The following is a 25666-nucleotide window of genomic DNA, read 5'->3' as shown; positions in this document are numbered from 1 at the left end:
TATCCCCACAATAACCCTGTCAGGTAGGTTAGGGCTGAGAGACAGTGAACCTCATGGCCGAGTGGGGATTTGAACCCTTGTCTCCCAGGTCCTCATCCAGCACTCTAACCGCTGTGCCACACTGGCTCACACGTACTCGGGCACTGCATAACATATTAAAAGGGCAACATTAGAAGTAGGGGAGCTGAATACAGGTTTAACAGGACCAACAAAGACCAGATAAAAAAAGCTATGGGGGCTCTGCATCTGGTCTGTGAGTGATTGCTGTACTAGAATGGGTGACCAGCTCACCTGTAAGCGTGGAGAGCCTGTCCCGATCACTTTACTCAGCAGCCGCAGCATCTCTGTGCGAGGCAGTAACTCGGGTCCGTTCTGACAGGTGACCGGGGGAAAAGAGGGGCAAAAGGAAAAACACAAACACTTGTCGTTTAAAAAAAGGCAATTGCACAACCAACAATGAACATTCATCTGCATCACACAATGAAGTTGGGGGATTCGGAATGGCACGCAACAGGTGAGCATTCTGTATTTTATGTACTTAACAAAATGTACATACCGGTTGACTTATTAAGTTGCTGTTATTATTTACATTTATATGCTGCTTTTTCAAAGTGGCTTACAACAGAACAAAAATGTGAATCGATACATTGTTAAAGTAGCAGTCGAATACTAAGATGTAACACCCCAATCCAGCAAAAACAGCGGTACCTTGGTTCTCGAATGGCTTGGCTCCCGAACAAATCGGCTCCCGAATGCCACAAACCAAGAAGTCTTCTGGTCTGCAAACATTTTATGGAAGCCGAACGTCCTGCACGGCTTCCACTTGCCTGCAGGAATCTCCTGCAGCCAATCGGAAGCTGCGCCTTGGTTTTGGAACAGTTTCAGGAATCGAACGGACTCCCGGAACGGATTAAGTTCGAGGACCAATGTACCACTGTAACTCTGTTCAGTTGCATTACTGTTACAACGTTTTAAAGTCATGTTGAAGTACTTCCTGTTTTTGTTATGGCTACAAGCTGCTGTATGTTGCATCTTGGGTCAGGCGAGGGAGGCGGCTCTCGAGACAAAGAGGCAGAGGAGGAGGGATGTGGTGAGAAAAAGGAGAGAAGGAAAGTATCTCAACACTTGCATCAGCTTTTTTTTGCATTTTCAGCTTCATTTGAACCTCCTGGGGGTAGGGCACGTCTGTCTGCCACCAAGTAAAAATGGCAGCTTGCTTTCTGAAGGTGATGCAACCCCATGGAAAACACTGACCTCGTCTACCAGCAAACTCTGGCTGCTGGCAGATGATCTCAGCTGAGCATGGACCGTGATCGTTTGCAGAGCCTTGACCAAGAGCTCCTCCTTCTCTTCACTGTCGATGGGAGTCTCCAGCAGCACCATTTTTAGGAGAGGGAAGACTAAGGAAAAGGCTGGGGCCGTTAATGGCACGGGTCCTGCAACAGGCAGAAAAGAAGAGGGGAGATACAGATGCAGAAGGACATGCCCATACATGCCAACATCAGCCATTGACAGAGTAGATCCGCTGAAATCAATGGGCATGGCTGACTTGTTGGAAGAGCAACAGCAGAGAGCATTCAGTGCATAACTGAAAGAGTTAATTCTGTTCTCCGGGGCAGTCAGCTGCCGAGGGGGGAGTGGTTGCTTAGCAACCAAATCAGGTCGCAAAAATCAGAAGCAGGTCCTCACCTTCCTCTCCCTTGCTCTTTCGGACAGGCACAGTGTGCGTGTGCAACAAGGTCACCACTCTGGTCACAGCAGTGGGCAGGTCCTCTTGGCACCAGGATTCGTCCAAAACACATTCAGGCTTGATCATCCTCAAGGTCACGTGACTCACTACAGTACCTGGGGAAAGGAGTGAAGGGAGTTGTAAGTCCAGCACCAAAATTGGGGAGGGGCGAAGGCACCCTGGCTGGCTACCCCAATCTACGTTGTTTGTATTTTTGCATATTTATGCTACAAAAGCTGAACTTATCTGAGTTTTCCCCCATCATAGAGATGATAGATAGATAGATAGATAGATAGATAGATAGATAGATAGATAGATAGATAGATAGATATAAACACATATGAACACTAACCTAAAGTCTTCAACCGATCAGGCATCACACAGGACGCCAAAGAAAGGAAAGGGGTCTTAATCCTTGGAGCCGCCAGAGGGGACTTCAGCAGAGGCAGGAAGAAGCCTATGAGACTGGGGATGTACTGGGAGAGACCAGGGGGGTTCCTCTTTAGAACAGCATCCAGGAGACCCAGCATTGATTCCAGTTCATTGTCAAGCTGCAATAGAACCAGTGGTTACTGGCGAAAGGCAATCTTGGAAGAAGCAGCCAAGCTGTGGACTAACACACCCATAAGTACATTCCTTTCTCTGTATTTTCTTCCTTTATCAATATTCTCAGCACAGTAAGAGGGGGAAAGGGACTTGCTGACCCAGAAACAAATGGCATGACAATATTGGACCACAGCGGCAGCTGGTGACCAGTGGATATGGTGGGGTGGTTGATCTGCTAATGGGAGATGGAGGGGGTGGTCTTTAGAGACAGAGTCAAGAGGGTCCTCAGAGGCAACAGGTAACGATTTGTTGACATATGCTCTGCAGCAGGCTAAGCTACTGTTTGGTGTGATCCAGCCCATGTTATTTTTAAAATTAAATTAAATTAAATTTATTAAAACAACCACCACCACTGGCCAGGAAGCAAACATTGCCCTTGAGTGTGGAAATGTGCCAGTTCAGAGGAGAGATCCTATTCTTGCTTGTAATTTCAAGGTCTCTCCCCAGCCCCTCTCATCTCAATGCTGGAGGGGAGAAATCTCATGTGCTCAGATCCTGCTTGTGGGTTTCCCATGGTACCAAAGTTTTTAATAAGGGGGGGTCAAGTTAAACGGGACACTGCACCCCCAGACCCCCCCCCAAATCAACACCATTCCAACTTCATTTTACTCACAGAAAAGATGGCTACCGAAGGGGGGGGGCACTTGGGAAACTGGTAAAAGACAGCCATAATCCCTGAAACCTGGGATCACGTACACAGCAGCCTCTTACATAAGAGATAATCACTGGCATCCTGGCAAATAGGTGACAGACACGTAGACATCATGTGGACAATAACAAACCATCCAGAAATGGATTAGGTTCTGGGTCAGGACAAAGAAGTGTGATTACCTGAACGGGGAAAACCAGGAACTTGTAAATACTTCCATTGTATCACTTGATGGGTGTAAAGTGGAGGGCAAGGGAGGGTTGGGGGCAAGAAAACCCCTCCCCCTTTGTGACATATGTATGATGTATCTGTGATGTGTGCATGATGCTTCACCAAAGGGGTTTGTGGGGAAAGGGAAAGCTTATAAAAGAAGGGGCACCCTTTTGTTCGGGGCTTCTTCCTGCTTCTTCCACGTGGTGGGTGGAAGTCCTGTTGCAACAGTCTTTTGAATAATGATCAGGCCTACAGGCTGCTGTTTTGCTCCTATATTCCTGGCTGCTGTCTTTGTTTGACAATCCAAGTGAGCCCAAGGATTTTCCTGTAACACCCACAGGTATCTGGCTGGCTGCTGCGAGAATACGACTGGCCCGTGGCCTGATCCAGCAGGCTCCTCTTATGTTCTTAACATTAGGCCCAGCTATAGCTTACCTCTTTCAACTGCTTCCTGGTCTGAGATTCCTTTTCCAGCTGGGCATTCAGCATTTCCTTCTGTTTGCTGGTTAGCTGGATCTCCTCCTTGATCCCCTTCTTCTTCTTAATCTCCTGCAGAAGAGAAAACCATCTATTTGGTTATAACGGGGAAGCGGGTGGCAACATTCCCTCCAAAGGAAGCAGCTTCAGCAGTTCAAAGACAACGAACAACATGATGGGAGAGAAAATGAACATGAATTGGGAGTTGTGCCCAGAGACAGACAAGCTCAGGATGACAGCAGCAAGAAGAAAAAGACACCTAGCTCTATGCAATCTGCCTTAATTTATCACAGGTTGCTCATCAAATGCTACCAAAAAAGGTCGATGCAACTTAAAACTATTCAGTCTTCTTTTCATCTTCATTTTCTTTCCGCTTCTCTCCCAGAAACTCAGGGAGCTTTACATGGCATGCTTCCCCTGTTATTCACTGAGAGGTGGTTCACACTGAGAGAGCCAGTGTGGTGTAGTGGTTAAGAGCGGTAGACTCATAATCTGGGGAACCGGGTTCGCGTCTCCGCTCCTCCACATGCAGCTGGTGGGTGACCTTGGGCTAGTCACACTTCTTTGAAGTCTCTCAGCCCCACTCACCTCACAGGGTGTCTGTGGTGGGGGAGGAGGGGAAAGGAGATTGTTAGCTGCTTTGAGACTCCTTGGGGTAGTGATAAAGCGGGATATCAAATCCAAACTCTTCTTCTTCTTCATCATCAGGCTGAGTAAAGGTGAGTGTTCCAAAAACCCCTGCAGAACTGAGTGAATATCTTAAATCCAACTTTCCTTCAGTCCATGCCTGAGTCATTCAGAGCTTTAATAATAATACAGTCGTACCTTGGTTCTCAAATGCAATCCATTCGAGGAGTCCACTTGACTTCCAAAAAGTTCGAGAACCATGGCGTGGCTTCCGATCAGCTGCAGGAGTTTCCTGCACCCAAGTGGAAGCCGCATCGGATGTTTGGCTTCCGAAAAACGGTCAAATACCGGAACACTTTATTTTTCACTCCATAAGACGCACTTTTCCCCTCCTAAAAAGGGGAAATGACTGTGCATGTTATGGAGTGAATGTGTGGTGGATCGCTGGCTCCCTTTCCGGCCCCGCCCCCTTGCCCAGGCCTCTATTGTTGAATGTTCTGCAGGCGGAGGCTGTTTGTTTCCCCAAGGACATGTGACTGGCTGATTAGATTATCTGTCTGGAAACTGTAGAAACGGCTTCCTTTCCTAATGAAGCTGCAGAACTGTGAGTTGAACCCCATAAAACAGGATTTTTTCCCTTTGAAAGAAGCTGCACAACTGTGAGCTGATCCTCAAAAAACCGGGGCTTTTCCCCTTTGCAAAAGAAGCTGCACAACTGTGAGCTGATTCCCCCCAAAAATTGGGCTTTCCCCCTTTCCTCCCCTAAAAAACTAGGTGCATCTTATGGTCAGATGCGTTTTATGGGGCGAAAAATACGGCACTTCCAGGTTTTTGGTGTTCGGAAGCCAAAATGTACAAGTACCAAGGCGTTTGAGAACCAAGGTACGACTGTAATATAGAAGAAGAAGAAGAAGAAGAAGAAGAAGAAGAAGAAGAAGAAGAGGAAGAAGAAGAAGAAGAAGAAGAAGAAGAAGAGGAAGAAGAAGAAGAAGAAGAAGAAGAAGAAGAAGAAGAAGAAGAAGAAGAAGAAGAAGAAGAAGAAGAAGGGGGGGGAGAAGATGCACTCTGGGCAGCTTACAGCATATATAAAAACATCATAAAACATCAAACATTAAAAAAACATTAAATGCTAAGGGGAGCAACCAGTCCAGTTGCTTTAAAACAGGGCTTATATTAGACCTAAATGTGGCATTATCCACCATGCAAGACCTCACCTCCTTCAGCTCCAGTTCAATGATCTGCTCCTTGAAAGAATAAGCTTTGTTTTCTCTCTTCATGTTGGCCTTTTTCAGGCTGTCTTGCTGAGCACTGAAGACAGCAAAGGAGAGAGAGAGAGAGGGAGAGGGAGAGGGAGAGGGGGGAGAGAGAGAGAAAGATTAGCACAATCCAATGAAATCATCTCAGGTTATCAGCTTCAATTACAGCTATCACAAAATAACAAAAAACATTTAATATTTGTTATTTATTTAAACAAAAATTATATATGGTTTGATTGTGATGAAAACCACTCTAAGCATTTTACACAAACTATTTACAGTATCTCTCTCTCTCTCTCTCTCTCTCTCTCTCTCTCTCTACATATATATATATATATATGACAGCTAAAAAGAGATTTTAAAAACTTATGAAAATCAACAATTGGAGGTGGGTTCAGACACATGTAACTTCTACAGGCTTGCCTAAACAGAAACGTTTTAAGCAGGCACCAAAAAAGTACAGCAAAGGTGCATGCCTGATGTCAATATGCAGGGAGTTCCGAAGTTTAAGCATTGCTACACTAAAAGATTGATTTCTTACATGTGCAGAACGAGTATCATGTTTCACTTGTAACAGTGCCAGTTCCACAGATCGAAGCAGTTTAGTTAATAGTGGTTTGCACACACATTTCAAGGGAACGGGTCATCGTTTAGTGGTCTGTGTACACAAGGTCGATAGGTTAATGGCATACATGTCGTGATTAAAAAGAGATTTTTTTTTCTCCTAAAAGTGCTTTGGAAACCTGGCACAGCCTGTCAAAAACATGTCTTATTAGGAAATAAGGAGGGCTGTAGCTCAATGGCAAAACATCTGCTTTGCATGCAGAAGGTCCCAGGTTCAATCCCCGGCATCTCCAGGTAGGGTTGGCAAAAAGGTTCCCTGCCTGGAACGGGAGAGCCACTGCCAGTCAGTGTAGACAACACTGAGCTAGATGGACCAATGACCTGACTTGGTATAAGGCAGCTTCCTGTATCCAAGTGTTCATCCTCACCTGAGCAAGATGGACTTGTCATAAAGTTCCCCTTCGGGCGTCTTCATGATAGCAAATTCCTCCTGGGTCACAAGACACAGCGCTGGGTTTTCTAGAAAGGCGGAAATGGTGCTGATGACCTGAGGGAGGACTTGGCTGGGAGAGAGGGCAGAGAGCAGACCCACTGCATTCAGGGACGACTGCGAAACAAGGAAGGGGAGGGGAAACAGCCACATGTCAAGAATTACAGCACCATATAGTATTCTCTCAACACTCAGGGCTGGTAAGTCTTAATTTGCAGCACTCTTCACTGCATGCACCTGGGGCCCCTGTGTCCTTTTGCAGACAGGAAAGAAGCAGCACCGGCAAGATTTTTCAACCCACAACCCCCAGGTCTAAAATCTTATCACACTAAGTCCATTAAGAAGCATTTAGGAAGGGAACATAGATCAGTGGTAGAGCATCATCAACTCTGCAGGGGGGAAAGCCACAGGTCCAATCCCTGCCATTTCCAATTAAAATTTATAAGCAGCAGATCAAAAAGAGACCCTTTGCCTGCACCCCTGGAGAGCCTATTCAGAGTGGACCTGGTGTGGGGAGAGCCTTGGGCCCCCAGGCCACATACAGCCCTCTAAACCTCTCTGGCTGGCCCTCTGGCACCCACCTTGAGTAGCTTTGCCTGTCTGGAATGTGCCCTTGAACTCAGATTATGCCTCCTGCTGAGGGTGAGGTGTAAAAACTACCTTACTGTTCTGCCTACCATTGCCTCTAGCCCCACCCACCATTAGCATGTAGCCCTTGAAAGGATGCCGAGAAGGAAATGAGGCTTCCGGCCTGGAAAAAGTTCCCCCACCCCTGGAGAGTTGACAGCACTGAAACTAAGTGGACCACAGTTTCTGTTGTCTATGGCAGCTTCATCATCTCTCAGCTCTGGATGCCCTTGAAAACCTCTGCAGAAGAATCAAACCTAGTCACCTTACTCATGGGGCTCTGGGTGACAATCCGGTCAAAGATCTTTTCCAGGTACTTGGCGATGAAATCGACGGGGTCCAGCTTCATCTTGATCAGGAGGGCTGTCCAAAGGCCAGACTGCCCTGCTACTGAAAGGGAGAAACAAGGAAGGAGGGAGAGACTTACAAGAGGCACAACAGACCTTACTTCCGTCACATACCCAACTGGTAAAATATATAATTAAATTTTCTGTTCTACCTTTTAAAATACTCATTTTAACATCCTCAAAATATCAATGATTTCCCGTCTCCTCTTTCCATGGCTCAATTTGCATCTCATATATCCCTGCATATTTTTACAAAAACTATACCACTCAGTACTCCGTTATTGCATCCATCAAAACTTATTTACACTGTTGAATTTATCTTAATGCTGCCAACGTTTTCATGTGTACACAATTCCCCCCCCCATATATTCAATAAACATTTTCCAATCTTCTCTAAACGTATGTTCTTCTTGTTCTCTGATTCTATACGTTAAGTCTGCAAGCTGCACATATTCTGTCAGCTTAAGTTGTCATTCTTCTTTAGTTGGGACCTCGCTCGTTTTCCATTTTTGGGCTAACCAAACATGGGCCGCAGTAGTAGCATGCCTTTTTTGACACTTGGGAATTTCAGTTTGAATTATCCCCAATAAAAAGGACTTGGTTATTTTGGAAAAGAACTCTTAAACTTTTTTTTCAGTTCATTATGGATTACTTCCCAATACTCTTTTACGCTTTTACAAGTCCACCACGTGTGAAAAAACGTTCCCTCCACCTCTTTGCGTCTCCGGCACTTACCTGATTCAGTATTATTATACATCTTAGCAAGCCTACTCGTAGTTAAATACCATCTGTTAACCCATTTTCAAGTAGTTCTCCTTCAAAGAATAACATAGTGTGAACTTTCCCCTCTCCTACTCACCTAGAGAAGGGTGATTGCTTACTAGCAACATTTCCAAAGCTAACTTTTCCTTCTCCTCTGGATCACCCTCCAGCCCCGACACACACGAGATCATGCACAGCGTCTCCTGGAGGACACGAGGAGGGATGTAGGTCTTTCCTTGTTCCGACAGCTCTCCTGTCTCGGTGAGCAAGGCCTCAGTGGGCAGGACCTGACGAATCGTGAATATAAAGCAATGCAATAGTAAGGCAAGTGCTGAAGGGTAGAGAGTGCAATGCTGAACCAAGTCTTGTAGAGTAAAGCACAGCCGAGTCTGACTTCTGAATCAAAGCCAAAGGCCCATCCAGCCCAGCATCCTGTTCTCACAGTGCCCGAATGGATGTCTGTGGGAAGCCTGCAACCCGACCTGAGTGCAACAGAAACTCTCTCCCACTCCTGTAGTTCCCATCAACTGGTAACTCCTCTGAAGCCCAAAGGATCTGCTTGCAAAGAATTTGCAATCCAATTATCTGCTGAGGGATGATACTCCCAAAATTACTGAGATCGTTTCAGGATTATTTAGCTGAGATGTTTAAAAGTCAAACCTAAAACTACTTAATTTTACTTAATGGTGGCTAATGAATCGTTTATATGTTTTATGTGTTCAATATGTCTGGATTATCAATGTTTTATGGATGGTTTGTTTTTTCTCCTCTACTGTCTAAATTATGCAAATAAATTATGCAAATATGCTGAATGAGTGGTCAATCTGATGTCTATGGGAAGCCTGCAAACCAGACCTGATTGCAACAAAAAGACCCCCCTCTCCTGCAGTTCGCAGCGACTGGTCTTCAGAAGTACGCTCCTTCCAGCAGTGGAGACAGAACCTAGCCATCGTGGGTATTTAGCCTTATCCTCCATGAACCTCAGGATGGAGGACTTTAAAAGGCTGGACCTCGTCCCAAAAGTTGTAAGGACTTTACCTTGTGAGAACTGAGCACTACTCTCAGCTCTTCTAAGAGCCCATAAGCCAACTTGAACCCTCTGGGCAAGGACAGGAGCTTCCTCACAGTCTGCTGGGCAAGCCTTCGGACACACCACAATCGGCTGAGGAGGACTGCAGCCAGGGCTTTGTGATATTGCCTGAAAGCGAGAAAACAAGGTAGAGAGGAAGGGGGGAGAGAGAGACAGGAGGGAGGAGAGCCATGTGTCAGGGGCAGAGCATCTGCTTTGCATGCAGAAGGTCCCATGTTCAATCTAGGGCTGGGAATGTCCCACCTGAAAACCCGGAGAGGCTGCTGCCAGTCAGGGTACACAGTACTGAGCTAGATGGGCCAATGGTCCGATTCGGTATGGGGAGGAGGCAAGCGGCCAACAACAGTGTGATCATGAGCCAAAGCATACCAGCCTTTTGTGTGCAAGTTTCTGGGGGTGCCCTCAGCCTCAGAGGAAGGTTCAAGAGTTTGTTGATAAGCAAGAGAAGGAGATCAAGCTATACGTACTGGACTTTAGCACCAGGTAGTCGATGCTCGTGGTCCAAGAGGAGGCGTTCTGTCAGCTGCAGAACTGTGCACATTGCTGCATGAGGGGAGGAAAAACAGAAAAAGGTGTGGAAGCCAGCCTTGTTGTTGCATTCACCATACCTAACCCTGCATGTATATCACAATCCCACAAGCGTAACGTCATTTCGCCAAGAGAATCACAGCTTTCCTTTAAAAAAAAAAGCAACTTAACAACTACAAAAGGCTTGCCTAAGATATTATAGGCCTGATATTCAAATAATTAAAAAACAAAAACATCAAAAAATAGGCACTTGGTTGATTTACATGTACTGTATTGTTTTATAGCAGCTTAGTTTTATCGTCATCATAAAGAACTGGATCTTTTGGATCCAATAAGTTTATGAAGCGATTGAGGATTTTTTTGTGATGTTCCAGAATAATATGTTTCATGACAATGTACAACCTTGAAGGTAGAGGTAAAGGGACCCCTGACAGTTAAGTCCAGTTGCAAAATGACTCTGGGGTTGCAGTGCTCATCTCGCTTTACAAGCTGAGGGAGCCGGTGTTTGTCCGCTCCGCAAACAGTTTTTCCGGGTCGTGTGGCCAGCATGACTAAGCCGCTTCTGGCACAACGGAACACCAACACCAGAGCAGCGCACGGAAACACCATTTACCTTCCTGTCGGAACGGTACCTATTAATCTACTTGCACTTTTTGGCGTGCTTTCAAACTGCTAGGTTGACAGAAGCTGGGACCAAACAACTGAAGCTTACCCCGTCGCAGGGATTTGAACCGCCGACCTTTAGATCAGCAAGCCCAAGGCTCAGTGGTTTAGACCACAGCACCACCTGTGTCCTTAAAAAGGTAAAGGGACCCCTGACCATTAGGTCCTTCCATGGGGTTGCGGTGTTCATCTTGCTTTATTGGCCAAGAGAGCCAGTGTACAGCTTCCAGGTCATGTAGCCAGCATGACTAAGCCACTTCTGGCGAACCAGAGCAGCGCACGGAAACACCCGCTATTTATCTACTTGCACTTTGAGGTGCTTTCGAACTGCTAGATTGCGTCCTTACACTGTGTTTAATTTACTATGATGTTATCAGTATTCCCATGTTTTCAGTTGAGTTTTTCTTGCTAAAGATATTAACTAAAAAGACACCTGATCCCAAGGAACAAAGAAACAAGAGAGGCAGAACTGCGCATATTAAGACCTGGGCAACACAGTCCATTGTGGAAGTGTACTAAGGAGACATGCAAAAGTTAGGAGCCCATCTTCTTTGTCCACAAGGAAGTCTAACTTGCCTCACTCAGTTTTGCCTACAAGCAGCAGAAGAGGAGAACATACAGTGCCCCAAAGCCCGAAAACACAGAAGCCTGCCCATCTTAGGAAACCCTTTTGCAAAACCTGAGGATGACCCCTTAAAGCAAAGGCATCCAGCTTACCTTCCTCTGATGCAGACTGCAGGAACTTCTCGGAAGTGAAAATCTGCTTTTTCTCATCCAGAACAAGAGGCCAGAAGCTGCTCAGTTTGTTCTCTGGAGAGGAAAAGAAAGAGATGATGATGATGATGAGAATAATAATAATAATAATAATAATAATAATAATAATAATAATATATTATTTATACCCCGCCCATCTGGCTGGGTTTCCCCAGCCACTCTGGGTGGCTTCCAACAGAAAAATAAAACACAGAAAAATAAAACACAGTAATTTTAAACACATTAAAAGCCTCCCTGAACACATTAAACACATTAAAAGCCTTCAGATGTCTTCTAAAAGTCTGGTAGTTGTTTCCCTCTTTGACATCTGTTGGGAGGGCATTCCACAGGGCAGGGGCCACCACCGAGAAGGCCCTCTGCCTAGTTCCCTGCAACTTGGCTTCTCGCAACGAGGGAACCGCCAGAAGGCCCTCGGTGCTGGACCTCAGCAAAAATAAAAACACATCGATAAAAAACAAAGGGTTGTATCCAACACTGCACAAACAGTATTCTGCTTGCATAATGGGATTTCCCCTTTTCCTTCTCCTCTTCCCCTGCGTGCCCCCAAAATCTGCTCCAACCATGGGAGAGGAGGGGGAAGTTCCGTTGTGCAAATGAAATAGCTGTGCTGGATACCACCCAAAACAACTAGTAAAATGAATGAAACACTGCAATGAATCTTACAGCCCAGGGCACGTGGAACCACAGAATTGGAGAGGACCAATTCCTGAGAGGCAGGAATCTCAGGTGGCTGATCAGCAGTGCTACACTTCCATAGGCAGGGGGGAAATGGGTGGTGGGAGGGAGAATGGTCTGAGGCCATTGCAATCCAATGAGAGCCAATGTTGGTGTAGTGGTTAGAGTGTTGGACTAGGACCTAGGAGACCAGGGTTCAAATCCCCACTCAGCCATGAAGTTCCCTGGGTGACCTTGGGCCACAGCCATGGCCTCTCAGCCTAACCTACCAACCTCACAGGGTTGTTGTGGGGATTAAATGATGGTAGGGGAGAGAACTGTGTATGCCACCTTGAGCTCCTTGGAGAAAAAGATGGGAGAAAATGCAACAACTAACTATATAAATCCAGACGTGACGTGCAGAATGCAGGAAAGTGAATCACCACAATTGTCTCTTGAGTAATAATTCTGTAGCAGATCTTACAACTGTGAAGACCGCAGGGGTGGGCAAGGAGAAGAGAGAGGATAAAGAGAGAGAACCTGAATTATGCAGTTGCACTAAGATTGTTCATCTGTACCTATCGTTCCTTCACCCCATCAAAAAAGGGAAACTTGTTTCTAAACCTCGTGGGAGCTTACCTATTTGTGCATCAGCTACTGAGAGCCTACAAATCAGCAAGGCTGCTGCCACACCTTCCGTCACCAGGGCAACCTGAGTGCTCTGTGCTGCTGCTTTTTCAACCGTCTGCATCAGCAATGGCAGCATGTCTACTCCCTGCATAAGTACGTTGCCTGTGGAAGCAGAAAAAGACGTCAGGGAGGCCTTTCCCCAAAAACCTGCTATTGGAGGGGATTGCACAGAAGACACAGGAATGGAACTCTTTCTTGCCTTTGAAGGATGCCAGCATGCACTGGAGATATGCATGCCTTACAGCGGAAGTGGAGGTTTTAAGGCTGAAGGCTTTCTTGAACCACTCGACCAGCTTCTTGGGCACTTCGGTGGTGAACCGATGACACCAGAGTGCGAGGACAGAGATGGCGTGCACCAAAGTGCCTTCATGGACTGAGGAGAGAGAAAACGAAAAGACACTGGGGCAAAGAAAGCAACCTGTCAATCAACAGTGTGTGTTTCACAATCACGTGCCAATCACTGAAGTCGACAGAGTGCCACAAAATAAGACACCTTACCTTCCTGCTGAAGGAAAGGGATGAAAAGTTCAGTTATAGTTCCGCTTACAACTTGGTTTGAAGGCCCAGAAACTGCGTGATGGCTACAGCTGCCAATCCCTAAAAGCAGAAAAACTCCCTAGGTTAGAGCTATATTTCCTTTTGGCATTTCGAAAACAGGAAAGAAAAAAAACTCTGTATCTGCAGGAAAACATTGAAAAGTCTGCTGGATCACACCCACGGCCCATCTTGTCCAGCAGCCTGTTTTCACAGCGGCCACCTGGCTGCCTTTGAGAAACCTGCAAGCAGGACCTGAGCACAGGAACACTCTCCCCTCCTTTGATCACCTGCAACTGGTATCCAGAAGCATTACTGCCTCCGACAACGTAACCAGAACATAGTCATCATGGCTTATATCCTTTGGTAGCCTTATTCTCCTCCATGAATTTGTGCAACCCTCTTCTAAAGCCATCCAGGATGGTGGCCATCACTGCCTCCCATGGGAAGGAATTCTACAGTTTATGCGTTGTGTGAATAAGTACTCCATCTGCCCTGAATCTTCCAACACTCCACTACGACTGTAAGGCCATCCAAGAGGTTTTCCCTTACCTGAGAGGACACTGATTTTCTGTGCCACAACTGTTAGCTTTCCCTCGGCACCTGTCAACAAGAATTCTGGGTTAGCCGTAGACTCAAAGTTCGAAAAGACATAAAACCCGAATTTTAGTGCTCTGGCTGTGGACAATCACATCTCAGCTTAATAGGCCAAGATACAGTCATACCTCAGGTTGCGAACGCTGCGGGTTACGTGTTTTCGGGTTGCGCTCCGCGCCAAACCCGGAAGTACCAGAACGGGTTACTTCCGGGTTTCGGCGCTCACGCATGTGCAAAAACACAAAATGATGTCATGTGCAGAAGCGCCGAATCGCATCATGCGCAGACATGGTGCTGCGGGTTGCGAACGCGCCTCCTGCACGGATCACGTTTTTAATCCGAGGTATGACTGTATTAATGAGCCTTGGGTACCAACAGGAAAAAAATTTGCCTCTCCCTTCTTCATGCAAACTAGGGCACAAACCAAAAAACCTGCTGCTGCATAATCAGCGTCCGATTATGTCAAAACCAGGAAATTTGGGGGTTGGGGGGGACCACCAAAAGTGCCCCATTGGAAGACTTTCCAGGAACCATGAAAAGGCATGAGGTTTCTGAAGCCAGATGTAGAATAGGAATATGCAACTAAGTCTGCTCCCAGCTCTCCTGACCTTGGCCATTCCTCAAATCCCACAACTGAGACCCCACAAGCAGAGGTTAGGTGCACTGCAAAACAGGGCAAAGGGCGATATCCAACTAAGGCCATATTCACGCCTCTGTTTCTGGGAGCTGTAGTTTGTTCCCCTCTCAGAGCCACAATTCCCAGAGTTCCCTGGGAAAGAAGGACTGGTTGTTAAGCCACTCCAGGAATTGCAGCTCTAGGAGTGAAACAGGGGTCCCCTGGAAACTCTCAGCACCTACAGCTACCAGGATTCTTTGGGAGAAGCCACGACTGTTTCAAGTGACAACACTGCAGTTTAATGGTATGGTGTGAATTTAGCCGGTCATACGCAGAGCAACCCCATTCAAATCTATGATCTTAAGTTACCTGCCCGTCAGTTTTGATGGGTCCACTGTAAGTAGGACTAACACTGCTTATCTCCCAGGCAAGGTGCAAGTGACACAAGAAAAGGGAATGATCAGAGCCACTCACCTCCCAAAATGGCAAACAGGTGTCTCCCAAGTGACTCCACTGTTGATGGGTCGCTGCACTGCCGAGCCAAGTTCTTCAATGCTACAATAGCCTCATCCATCAGCTGAGAACTGTTGGATTTCAACTGGCCTAGAAAATCAAAACACAAATGCTCAAATCTTCGGAGCTGTATGGAAGCTTACAATTATCTTTACTAATAAGTGGGGTTGGGAAGAAGAGAGATGGACATGATGACTGCAGCCTAGTTCCTCTCTCTGAAAAATAAACATGCCCCAACTTTTAAATTTTCTCTCCACCTATTCAAAATTGGCCCCTGCCAATCATGAAAAGTTTGGGTCGCTTACTCAAGAGTAATTGTTTTCTTCTCCTTGAAGACTAGCACCCTCTCCTCCCAAAAAGCACCTGCTTGGAATGGCAAACAACCACCAGGCTTTAAGTGCTTCAAACCATTCTCAATTGCTCTCACTATAACAAAGCTCCACTCTCAAAACCAGGCATAGGCAAACTCGGCCCTGCAGATGTTTTGGGACTACAACTCCCATCATCCCTAGCTAACAGGGCCAGTGGTCAGGGATGATGGGAATTGTAGTCTCAGAACAACTGGAGGGCCGAGTTTGCCTATGCCTGAAACAGTACAGGATGGCATTGGTAAAAGCAGCAGCAATAGAGGGAAATTTCTGCTGGCCTCTGTAAGCGCAGACAATTGAACTTACCAGCTAGACCTTTCACGATGTCCAGAGCATACTGGCTGAGATCGAGGGTCACAGATGCCAAGAGAGAGGAGATAGCTGAAGACAGGAAGGAGAGAAGTGTGTTAACATTAATTAGCTTACAGGTTTGCTGGGGACCAATCTCTGAGAGTTCACAACAGCAAGACCTGCTGGATCAAGCCCAGGCATCCCCAGACTTCGGCCCTCCAGATGTTTTGGACTACAACTCCCATCTTCCCCGACCACTGGTCCTGTTAGCTAGGGATCATGGGAGTTGTAGGCCAAAACATCTGGAGGGCCGCAGTTTGGGGATGCCTGATCAAGCCTATGGCCCCATCTAGTCCAGCATCTTGTTCTCTCACCCGGCAGCCACCCAGATGTCCCCAAAAGGAAGCCTCCAAGTGGGACAGGAATACAACAAGCACTCATGGTCGATGCACAAGAACCAAAATAAAGTAACTGGGAACTACAAAGATGCTGACACTTGAGATGTTGCTTCCTAAAAACTAAGAAACCTGTACCAGGGTGCGAAAGAAACAAACTTGCAGAGAATTGTAAGCGCCTATGTTTTTCTAAAACCTATATGGCAAGTTGCTTTTTAATACTGTGAATAATAATTTTAAAAAGCACAGGGCATTTCAGAAGATTTTGAGTTTATGTGATCTAATGAAACACAGAATTCCAATGCAACATCGGCATGTGACATGTGCCCCCCACAGATGAACAGAATCTGTACCTCAAGCCAAAATCATGAAAGGCCTATTGCATAAACTTAAAACAGATCCACCCACACATGGACATCAAGAACAAAATGCTGCTTCTGTCACCCAGCTGGAGCTCATTCTTGACCCCCACTATGTGGGTCTCAGGTGCTGACAAATCAGCTTGGTGCAAACTTCCTTTGCAATGTACCCCACCCCCCCACCGCACATGCTTCCACTGGCCACTCACTTTCAATTGCATTCTCAGGGCTCCGCAGGAGGGACTTCTGCAAAGCTGGCAAGACGAGGTCCTTGAATTCAGTGTGTGACACATAGCGGAGCAGAGGGGCACAGTTCTCCTGCAAGAAACCCACCCGCTTTAATGCAATACATGGCTCGGGACCCTTAGTGCAAATATTACTATTGCCGCTGTTGTTACAGTTTATTCATCGCCTTCCAAACCACTGTCCAAAGGCAATTTACACTTAAATAATTAAGAACAGTTAAATAGCTACTTGCCTGGTCACCTAGGGAGAGCACAAATTCCCATCCAGCAAGCTGACTCCGAGTCAGGAATAATAGGGGTATTTAACTTACAAGTCAGGAAGACTATGATGGCACCTAGCATGACTGTTATGACGAATATGACGTCTTACCGACTCTTCACAAAATCCCACGGCAGTTAACAGAAATTCAAAGTGCTGTTGTTTTTAAGTAAGGATTGTTTCTAATGCCTGTATACAGGCAACCCTGTTTAGGGAAGTTTGTAATGTTTGATATTTTATCGTGTTTTTAATACTCTGTTGGGAGCTGCCCAGCATGGCTGGGGCAACCCAGCCAGATGAGCGGCATACAAATATTATTTTTTATTATTATTAGACTGAGCAAAGCGCAGAAACACTGGAAACATTTCATAGCCATTTTGCTTCACGGCTTTCTAATCCTTTTCTCTGTATGTATAGTTCATTCATCTGATAAAGCAGGCCCTAGGCCACGAAACCTTCCACCACAATAAATTTGCATGCCTGCAAAGAGTGCCAAGGTACTCTTGTTTTGTGTTTGCTGTGGCAGACTTAACCCAGTGAGCTAGCTAACTATTTTTGACTAGGGCCACAATCCTAACCATGTCTACTCACAGAAGTAAGTCCTATTGAATTCAATGAGGCTTACTCCCGTGGTGAGTAGAGTTAGGACTGCAGCCTTAGATGCTCAAGGCTAGGTGTTTCTCTCACCAGCAGGTGCTTCTGAGGTCTTGTCTTGCTCATCAGGATGTTCTTCATGTAGAAATCAAGGAGGGCGCTCTAAAGAAGACGGAACACCTATTATAATCGTTCAGCAATGTACCACGACACTGGACAGACAGAAAAGGTTTGCTGCAGCAGTTCACCAAGGCTACAAAGTAGAGGCTTAGGACCCCACTGCTGCTTGAGCCCTCCCACTTCATAGGCACAGTTGTAAACACCATCCTTATTTCCCCAAAAAGAAGTGTGCAAGAATTTCTGGTACTTGATGTACAATAGACAGGAATCTGAACTTGAGGTGCATTACTTTTCCAGATATTAAAAGGTAGCATCCCCCAGGACTCCCCCACCTCCCCCTCGAGTCCGTCTGAATAAGGCTCACCAGTGCCCTGCCTTCGCCCCACAATTTGGTCCAGCCATGCCTACCGGCCCTACTAAGGGAATTCTACAAGATGCTGCTGAGTCAAAGGGGCTATGCAAGTCCAAACAATCTGCTTGGTCCTCAGCACGGGCAAAAACAGGTCACCTGATGACACTGTGGGTTGGAGAGATAAGGATGCAAGCCACTGACTGGATCCACTTCTCCACAACCTGATTTAAGGTCCCACCACCGGCTGATTCTAACCCTGGGTGCAAGCTCAACCCATGCCCCTGCTGGCAACCTGCTAACTTGTCACATCTTTCTCCAAGGATGCCCTGGGGTACTTGCCTTGTATCGGTTAATGACGTCAAGTTCTTTCTGAGTGGTGCAGAATTGCACCAGCAGGCCCAACATGCCTGCGTAGCCCTGGCTGGCTTCGAGGCTGAGAATAACGGAGAGGTACTGATCCACCAGCCCAGGGTTCTGAGGAGAAGACATCAAATCAGCACAACCAAGAAGCTAATTCAAGGAGCTCATATCAGGGGTAGCAAACACAGGGTTCTCCGTATGTTGTTGGACTACAACTCCCACAATCTCCAACTACTAGATATGCTAGCTGGGGCTGATGGGAGTTGCAGTCCAACAATGATCGGGAGGGTTCCATGCTGGCCACCCATGACCTAAATAATCAGGATCTGTGTCATGCTCTCAGAAGATGTATACAACACCTCTTTCCACAGCCTGTTCAGTTTCTTCACAGCCCCGTCCACCACCGGCTTGCGAGAGCCACCCAGAACCTCCAACAGCAGCAGACACTGAACTTCCACCTGTTTAAAAAAGAGAGAATGAACCAGTATAAATGATGGGGAACCTTTGGTCCTCCAGATGTTGCTGAACTCCAATGTAACTATGCACTGGAAATGTATGGACTGGGTTTCTTTGACGAACTGGCATGAAAAAGTATGGAAATTTGCACTTGTTGACAAACACGCCAATAAACTTAGAATGGCACAAAGTGCAGAACGAAAGGACCCCTTTAGGGTTGATTGGCATAGCTTCATTCTGTAAAGGTAAAAGACCCCTGGATGGTTAAGTCCAGTCAAAAGCAACTATGGGGTTCTGGCGCTCATCTGGCTTTCAGGCTGAGGGAGCCAATGTTTGTCCACAGACAGCTTTCCGGGTCATGTGACCAGCAGGACCAAACTGCTTCTGGCGCAATGGGACACCGTGACGGAAATCAGAGCACACAGAAACACTGTTTACCTTCCCACTGCAGCAGTACCTATTTATCTACTTGCACTGGCATGCTTTCAAACTGCTAGGTTGGCAGGAGCTGCGACAGAGCAACGGGAGCTCACGACACCGCGGGGATTCAAACCGCCGACCTTCTGATCGGCAAGCCTACCTAAGAGGCTCAGTGGTTTAGACAACAGTGTCACCCGCGCCATTTTGCTTCACTCTGTATACAGTGAAGAATGAGTATAAAATACTTCATACAAGCATTTTTGGTTGCTTTACTTTCTGTCCTTCTTTGTGGACATATGTAATCTGGATATATGATGTGGACTTGAATGGACGTCTGATTTGGATGCAGACTTCATCTCATGCAGAGGGTGAGGGTAATTTTTTTCATTTTTGCTTTCAATTTTTGTATTTTGTATTGCTCTGCAATATACACGTATACAATGCATAATCAAAAAGTGGAGGTCCAGGTTTCTTACTAGTTTCTCCCAGGTTTCTCCCTGTCTCTTCTCATGTGTGGGGAAGACGATGCGAACGAGCAGGCAAGTCCAGGAGAGGGCCTGCAAGGCTGCAGATCCACTGCTTTTACTGCCACAGAAAGAGCGAGAAGGAAATGAGGCCTCAACTCCAGGAAAAACAGTCAATAATGTTAACAGTTATATTACTGCTCTCCTGAGTGCAACAAAAGCAGAGCCAAAAAAACTCCCAACCTGTAATATCTGTGATATAAGAAGTTACAGGGTTTCAGCAGGAAGCTACAAGGCATGCGGTGATCGGAAATGAAGAAGCATGCCTACCCTAAAGCTTTTGCAGGAGCAAACAGCATTGAAAGCAGGAATCACATATAACTGCCCCAGCCCTGTTACAAATGCAAATCGTCACGAATGCACAATAAAGAGGGTGTTCTGGAGAGGCCCCGGGAAGCAGACAGCCACCTTTTCAAGAAATGGTTCCCGAAGATGCCATGGCACTGAATTGCGACTCTCACCTGGGTCCTCCAGACTTGCTGCTGATCCCCGAAGACTGCAGGGACTGCAGAAGGTTCTTGGCAGTTGCTTCTGGCTGACATTCTGCAAGCTGCTGAAGCGCTGCCTGGAGGGCTCTGTGGGAGGCTGCATCTCTGATGGGGGAAGAAATTGGAGGGTTTCAGAAATAATCAGCTGATTGTCCTTGTTTGTAAGCACCTTCCTACCAGCCTACATTATTAACAAGCTACGTTTCAACTGATTAACCTGTTAAGTTAATTTAAACAAATCTGCATATTACCGGACCTCAATATCGATGTCTCTTTGAAATGGAAAGACATGTAACATAATAGGTAAACAATGACGACTACTGGATTGTTATAAGGCAGTCTTTATTTCACTGAGCATGGCAAATGTTTACATCAGGGATGAAGAACGTCCAACATAAGGATGAAATGTGCACCCCCACTAGCCTCTCTATCTGGCCCTTGAGACTTTTACCAGGCCCCATACCCTTCCCAGACCACACCCCTCAAACCAGCTCTGTTTTGCTTTCCTTGGGTGTTTTTGCCTGTGCTTTGGAATATGCCCTTGAATTCTGATAATGCCTCCTGCTTCCCTGGGTGGAAGATGGAGCAGGGTGCATGCAAGTGTGTGTACTGTACAAATGGAAGATTCACATTTGTTGCTCTGCCTGCCTGTCGAGGCAGGAGGAGGGAACAGGTCAGGAATAACTCACAAGGTGTCGGGGAAGTTAACTCTTTATTCAAAGAAACAAAACAGCTCAGGCCTAGTGAGCACAGCAACTCTTCCCAGTAGGTCTTGCCTCAATGAGGCAGTTGAGAGGTCCGTCCCCCCACTTCCCACAGTTCCCTGAAACTCCTCCTCCCTCGGGTTCTTCCCAAGCAACCTGAGTCTTAGCCACCTTGTCTGTCTTTGCTCCTCCCTCTTCATATCTCTTCTGGTTCTGGGTGACCAAGGGGGAAGGGATCTGGTTGCAGCAGGAGGGGTTTATTCAGCAGGCTGCCTGATCTCTGCCTCTTGGCCCCCTCCTCTCCAGCCTCCACTTCTGGACTGCTCTCTGCCACAGCCTCTTTCTGCTCACTAAATCCAGTTACCGCTTCAGCTTCCGACACCTTCTCTTCCCAGTCTTCTCCCTCTGACCACTCATTGTTGTCCCACCACCAGTCCTTGGGCTCTGAGTCTTCTTCCCATCTGATGCCTCCTACCACTTCCCTGCACCCAGCCAGTCCACGACACCACCTATGGCATGCAGCCCCCTGGAAGGCTGCCCCAAAGAGAATGTGGCCCTCAGGATTAAAAAAAGTTTCTCAACTTTAATGTACATGAATCAAACAGAAACGCCAATAAACAGCTATCACAGAGGGAGGGAGGGAGGGAGAAGAACACCTCCCTCATGTCCCCAAACATTAACTTTTCCTCACAGAACAGCTGTTACAAGCCCTTATTTTGGTTAGTCTTTTCTGAATATCTTCTGACACTCCAACCTCACGCTCTTACCTGTATCGATGCAGGGTGAGGCAGAACAGCTTGCAGAGGCCCTTCACGGCACCTTCTGGAAGATCTGAAACAAGGTAGAGGGTTTAATGATTGTCGTATTGATGGGTGCATTTTATAAAATGTGTGCTGCCCTGAGAATCTTCAGATTGCAGGACTTCGTTTCATATTCTTTAGCAAGAGATGGATATGAAACGACAAACTTTTTTTGCCTCTGAGTTTGCAATGAAGGGGCCAGATGAGACCAGATTTGGCCCAGAGATTTCTAGGGACTGAGCCTTTCTGTGGCGGGATGTGAATACCTTTCCCAGTGATGCATCTTGCAAGTTCATTGAGGATGTCTCTTCGTTCCTTCACACTGGATGTGGTCACTTTCACTGCAAATCTCTTCAGTGCTTCGGAAACCTAAACAGCCAATCAGGGTGGAAGGAGAGAAGGGTTTTCAGTTTAGTCCTCTCCAGTTTAGTCCAAAGTACATCTGCATTAGTGCTCCTTGGTTGAACTAAGACCCTGATCTTATGTGATTTTCCTCTTGAGAAATGTTCATTGGGACTTACTCTCAGGTAGGTGTGCATCAGCTTGCACGCTTTAACATGCATTGGATCAAGTTGCCAGTTTCACCTGAAAGTGTTTTTGACTGGATTCTTTACTACTCATTATTTCTTTGTAGTACACACATACACACACAGCAGGCAAAGAAAACAAGGGAGAAAGACTCAAAATAGAATCAAGGGAAAGAGAAAGGTCCTAACACAGTATCAAATTTTGAGAAAGGAATGACAGACAGGTCCTGGGTCTGCCTCCTAGTGAGCCAGCAACTAGTGGGAGCCAATCAGGAAAAAGAGAGTAGAATTTAATAAAATAAATGAAAAAGACCCTTGGATAGGTACTCTTCCTTACATAACACCCTTGGCCAGGAAAACAAGCCAAGGCAGAGATAGATGAGGGGGTGGCCGTAGGTCAGAAAGCAGAGCATGTGCATTGTATGCAAAAGGTCACAGGTTCAATAACTGGCATCCCCAGATGGAAAAGACTGCTATATGAAATCCTCAGCATAGACATTATACTTAGCTAGATGGATCGGTAGTCTGACTCAATATAAGGCATCTTCCTATGCTCATGTGTGTTGAGGGAAGGGCCAAAAATCAGTGGCAAAGCATCTGTTTTGCATGCAGAAGGTCCCAGGTTCAATCACAGGCATTTCCAGGCAGTGCTGGGAAGGACTTCTGTCTGAAATCCTGGAGAGAGCCACTGCCAGCTAGTGAAGACAATCCCGAGCTGAGTAGACCAATAGCCTGTCATGGTATAAAGCTCTTTCCTGTGTTTTATCTCATTTTATCCTTAAAAGCTCTATGAGCTTGACCAGGCTGACTCCTAGCAGCTTGCTCAAAGCCACCTATTCGGTACAGAGGAGGTATTTGAATCCAGCCTAATTCTGGCAGAGTGTGTCCACTAAATGTTCCCATTTCCATCCGCTTCTATTCTCCTGTAGCTTTACCTGTAGCTCTGGTTTCCCTAGCAACCCAGCAGGAAAGTCGCAATGCAGTGTATTGCAGTGGTTACATTAGAAAAGTTTTTATGTTTTCTCAAATTTCATTCACTCCAAGAGGAACTACGCTTAGCAGAAAACACAAAGGTACCCAACAGGTTTGCCACATTATCATCACATAGGAAGCTGGCCCAAACAGAGTAAGATCTTCGATTCATCTAACTCTGGTGTTGAGGGTAGTCAACATGGTGCCCTCCAGATGCTGTTGGACTCCAACTCTCATCAGCCCCAGCCAGTATGATCAATGCTCAGGAACTATGGGAGTTGGAGTACTTCAACACCACCTCACAGGCAACATGGTGGCTACCCTGCAGAGGCTATTCAGAACCTCCAATGGAAGTTTTTCCCAGGCTAACAGAGAGGACTGAACTTGGTATCTTCTGCGTGGAAAGCAAGTGCTGTGCCACTAAGCTATGCCCACTGTCAAATAAGAGACTGGCAAGTGGAAAACTGCTGCTAGCCTGAAAATAGTGAACTAGTGGTAAAGGATGTGGCTCAGTGGTGACGCATATACTTTTATATGCAGAAGGATCCAGGTTAAATTTCCAGCATCTCTAGGTAGGGTGTGTTAAGACTCCCCGTCTAAAACCCCGGAGAGCTATTGCCAATCATTGCAGACAGACAAAGCTGTGCTAGATAGACCAATGATTTGATTCATTGTAAGGCAGCTTCCTATGCTTCTATTTTAAACCAGTCTTTAATTCAGAACCATGAGAACTCGAAACTGCAGCTCAGTTACACAGCATTTTTTTGCATGCAGCAGCTCCCAAACTCAATTTGTTTTTAACTATTTTCAGCACTACATTTTAAAATTACTGTAACCCTGGGATCTTATGGTGAAAGGCAGGTAAGAAACGCATCCAGGGCTGGTAAAATCCCTGGCATCCCTAAGTATGTCTGGGAATGTCTTCCGTCTGAAACCCATTCTGCGCAGACAATATTGAGTATATGGACCAATGGTCTGAGGGTTCAACCACACTCCTTTTTGTGCTGTGCTTTCTAGGCACAGGTCTGGGATTTCCAGGTCCAGGTCCAAGCAGTACTGCATTTTGGGTTGATTGGTTTCACTGCCATGCCACTTTCACCGAGGAAAAACAGTGTTTTATCGCTGAATTGGAGCAAGCAGCAATGCGCGGGGAAACCCAATTTCTATTTGTTTCAATTCAGTGGTGAAATGCAGGTTTCCCCAGGGAAAACTGGGGAAAACCTGCTCCGAAACAGACCTGGAAATCCCAGATCTGTGCCTAGATGCAAGGCACAAAAAGAAGTTTGGAAGAGCCATTAGTATAATGCAGCTTCCTACGTATGTTCCTGGGGAGCAGCACTTGCTCAACAACAGAGAACCCACCCTCTGAATATACATAAGGGTCTGGTGGCTTCTGTTTCAGTGTATCTGATGAAGTGTGCATGCACACGAAAGCTCATACCAAAATAAAAACTTAGTTGGTCTTTATGGTGCTACTGAAGGATTTATTTTGTTTCGACTCAGACCAACACTGTAACTAGAACAGAGAACCTAGTTTGCATGCAAAGGGTACCAGGTTCAATTTCTGGCAGGGCTTGGAAGAGAGTCACTGTCTGAAAACCCGGAGCGCTGCTGAGCTAACAACACTGAGCTAGATGGACCAACAATCTGGTTAAGCATGAGGCAGGCTCCTATTAAAACGAGGACTTTCTCCAGAACCCTTAGGACTGGAATCTTGCTTTATTTTTAGCAGAAGGGCTCTTGCTCGGTGGCGTCTGGCGTGGTGTAAGGTCGCTTCCTATCTTCCTTGGCACCTGTTTCTCCCCCTCTGACAGCCAACAGAAAAGCTGGACTCCAACTCCTGACCTCCCCCTCCCCCTCCTCCAGCCCTGCCCCTGGGGCTCCGCAGCTGGGCGGAGAGAGGGAGGACGCGGCCCCGCGGCCAGAGAGGGGAGAGCCGCTGCTTTCCGCCCTCGCCTCCCCGTGGCTCGCTTCCATTCCTCTCGCCTCCTCGTACCGCCCCTCGCCTCGCCTCAAGCAGCACCCACCTGCGTGTCAGCCGCCATAGCGCCGGCTCCAACCCGGAAATACTTCTCCGTCACTTCCTCGGAGCGTTGGACGCAGCCTGATAGCGTCACGAAGTTTCCTGCTGAGCTGTTAGAAGGGGAGGAGCGAGGCAGGCTGACGTAGGCTAAGTGAGGCTCCTCCTCCTTTTACCTCGCCTTCTGTGGTGGCTAAGCTAAAGTGAGGGTGCGGCCTACAAGCAGCCACCACTCCAAATGAATTACAGCACTGTACCTAAATTGCCCCCGTTAATTCCCAGTCTTGGTCAACAACTCATTAAAGATGAAAAATTCAGTTTGGTGTAAGCTTCTGTGGACGACTGTTGATTAGTAATAGGGGGCAAGTTGTGCCACTCCCCAGGCATAGAAACAATGTTTCCGAAG

The 25666-nt window shown here is 46.6% G+C and overlaps 1 protein-coding gene across 1 annotated transcript in view; it reads right to left on the bottom strand.

The window, feature by feature from the left end:
• The window catches only part of GCN1 (GCN1 activator of EIF2AK4), a 66595-nt gene extending 41241 nt beyond the window's left edge, over positions 1-25354 (bottom strand). The window contains exons 1-27 of the mRNA XM_035098566.2: positions 25268-25354; positions 22008-22110; positions 21709-21772; positions 20211-20342; positions 19702-19810; positions 18709-18807; positions 18329-18463; positions 17611-17679; positions 16629-16737; positions 15681-15755; positions 14968-15096; positions 13833-13883; positions 13245-13343; positions 12946-13119; positions 12696-12848; positions 11346-11438; positions 9905-9980; positions 9386-9545; positions 8445-8634; positions 7504-7628; positions 6550-6728; positions 5516-5609; positions 3633-3746; positions 2082-2280; positions 1690-1845; positions 1255-1436; positions 292-372 (exon numbers count right to left, since the gene is read on the bottom strand). Of these exons, the coding sequence (XP_034954457.1) occupies positions 292-372; positions 1255-1436; positions 1690-1845; positions 2082-2280; positions 3633-3746; positions 5516-5609; positions 6550-6728; positions 7504-7628; positions 8445-8634; positions 9386-9545; positions 9905-9980; positions 11346-11438; positions 12696-12848; positions 12946-13119; positions 13245-13343; positions 13833-13883; positions 14968-15096; positions 15681-15755; positions 16629-16737; positions 17611-17679; positions 18329-18463; positions 18709-18807; positions 19702-19810; positions 20211-20342; positions 21709-21772; positions 22008-22110; positions 25268-25285 (3168 nt within the window). The 5' untranslated portion in view covers positions 25286-25354. The remainder of the gene's footprint in view (positions 1-291; positions 373-1254; positions 1437-1689; positions 1846-2081; positions 2281-3632; positions 3747-5515; positions 5610-6549; positions 6729-7503; positions 7629-8444; positions 8635-9385; positions 9546-9904; positions 9981-11345; positions 11439-12695; positions 12849-12945; positions 13120-13244; positions 13344-13832; positions 13884-14967; positions 15097-15680; positions 15756-16628; positions 16738-17610; positions 17680-18328; positions 18464-18708; positions 18808-19701; positions 19811-20210; positions 20343-21708; positions 21773-22007; positions 22111-25267) is intronic.
• Positions 25355-25666: the final 312 nt, after the last annotated feature.

The sequence above is a fragment of the Zootoca vivipara genome, chromosome 17 (genome assembly GCF_963506605.1).
Source record: "Zootoca vivipara chromosome 17, rZooViv1.1, whole genome shotgun sequence".
Taxonomy (NCBI): Eukaryota; Metazoa; Chordata; class Lepidosauria; order Squamata; family Lacertidae; genus Zootoca; species Zootoca vivipara.
Note: the sequence above shows the minus strand (reverse complement) of the source record. Positions and strands in the feature narration are given on the sequence as shown.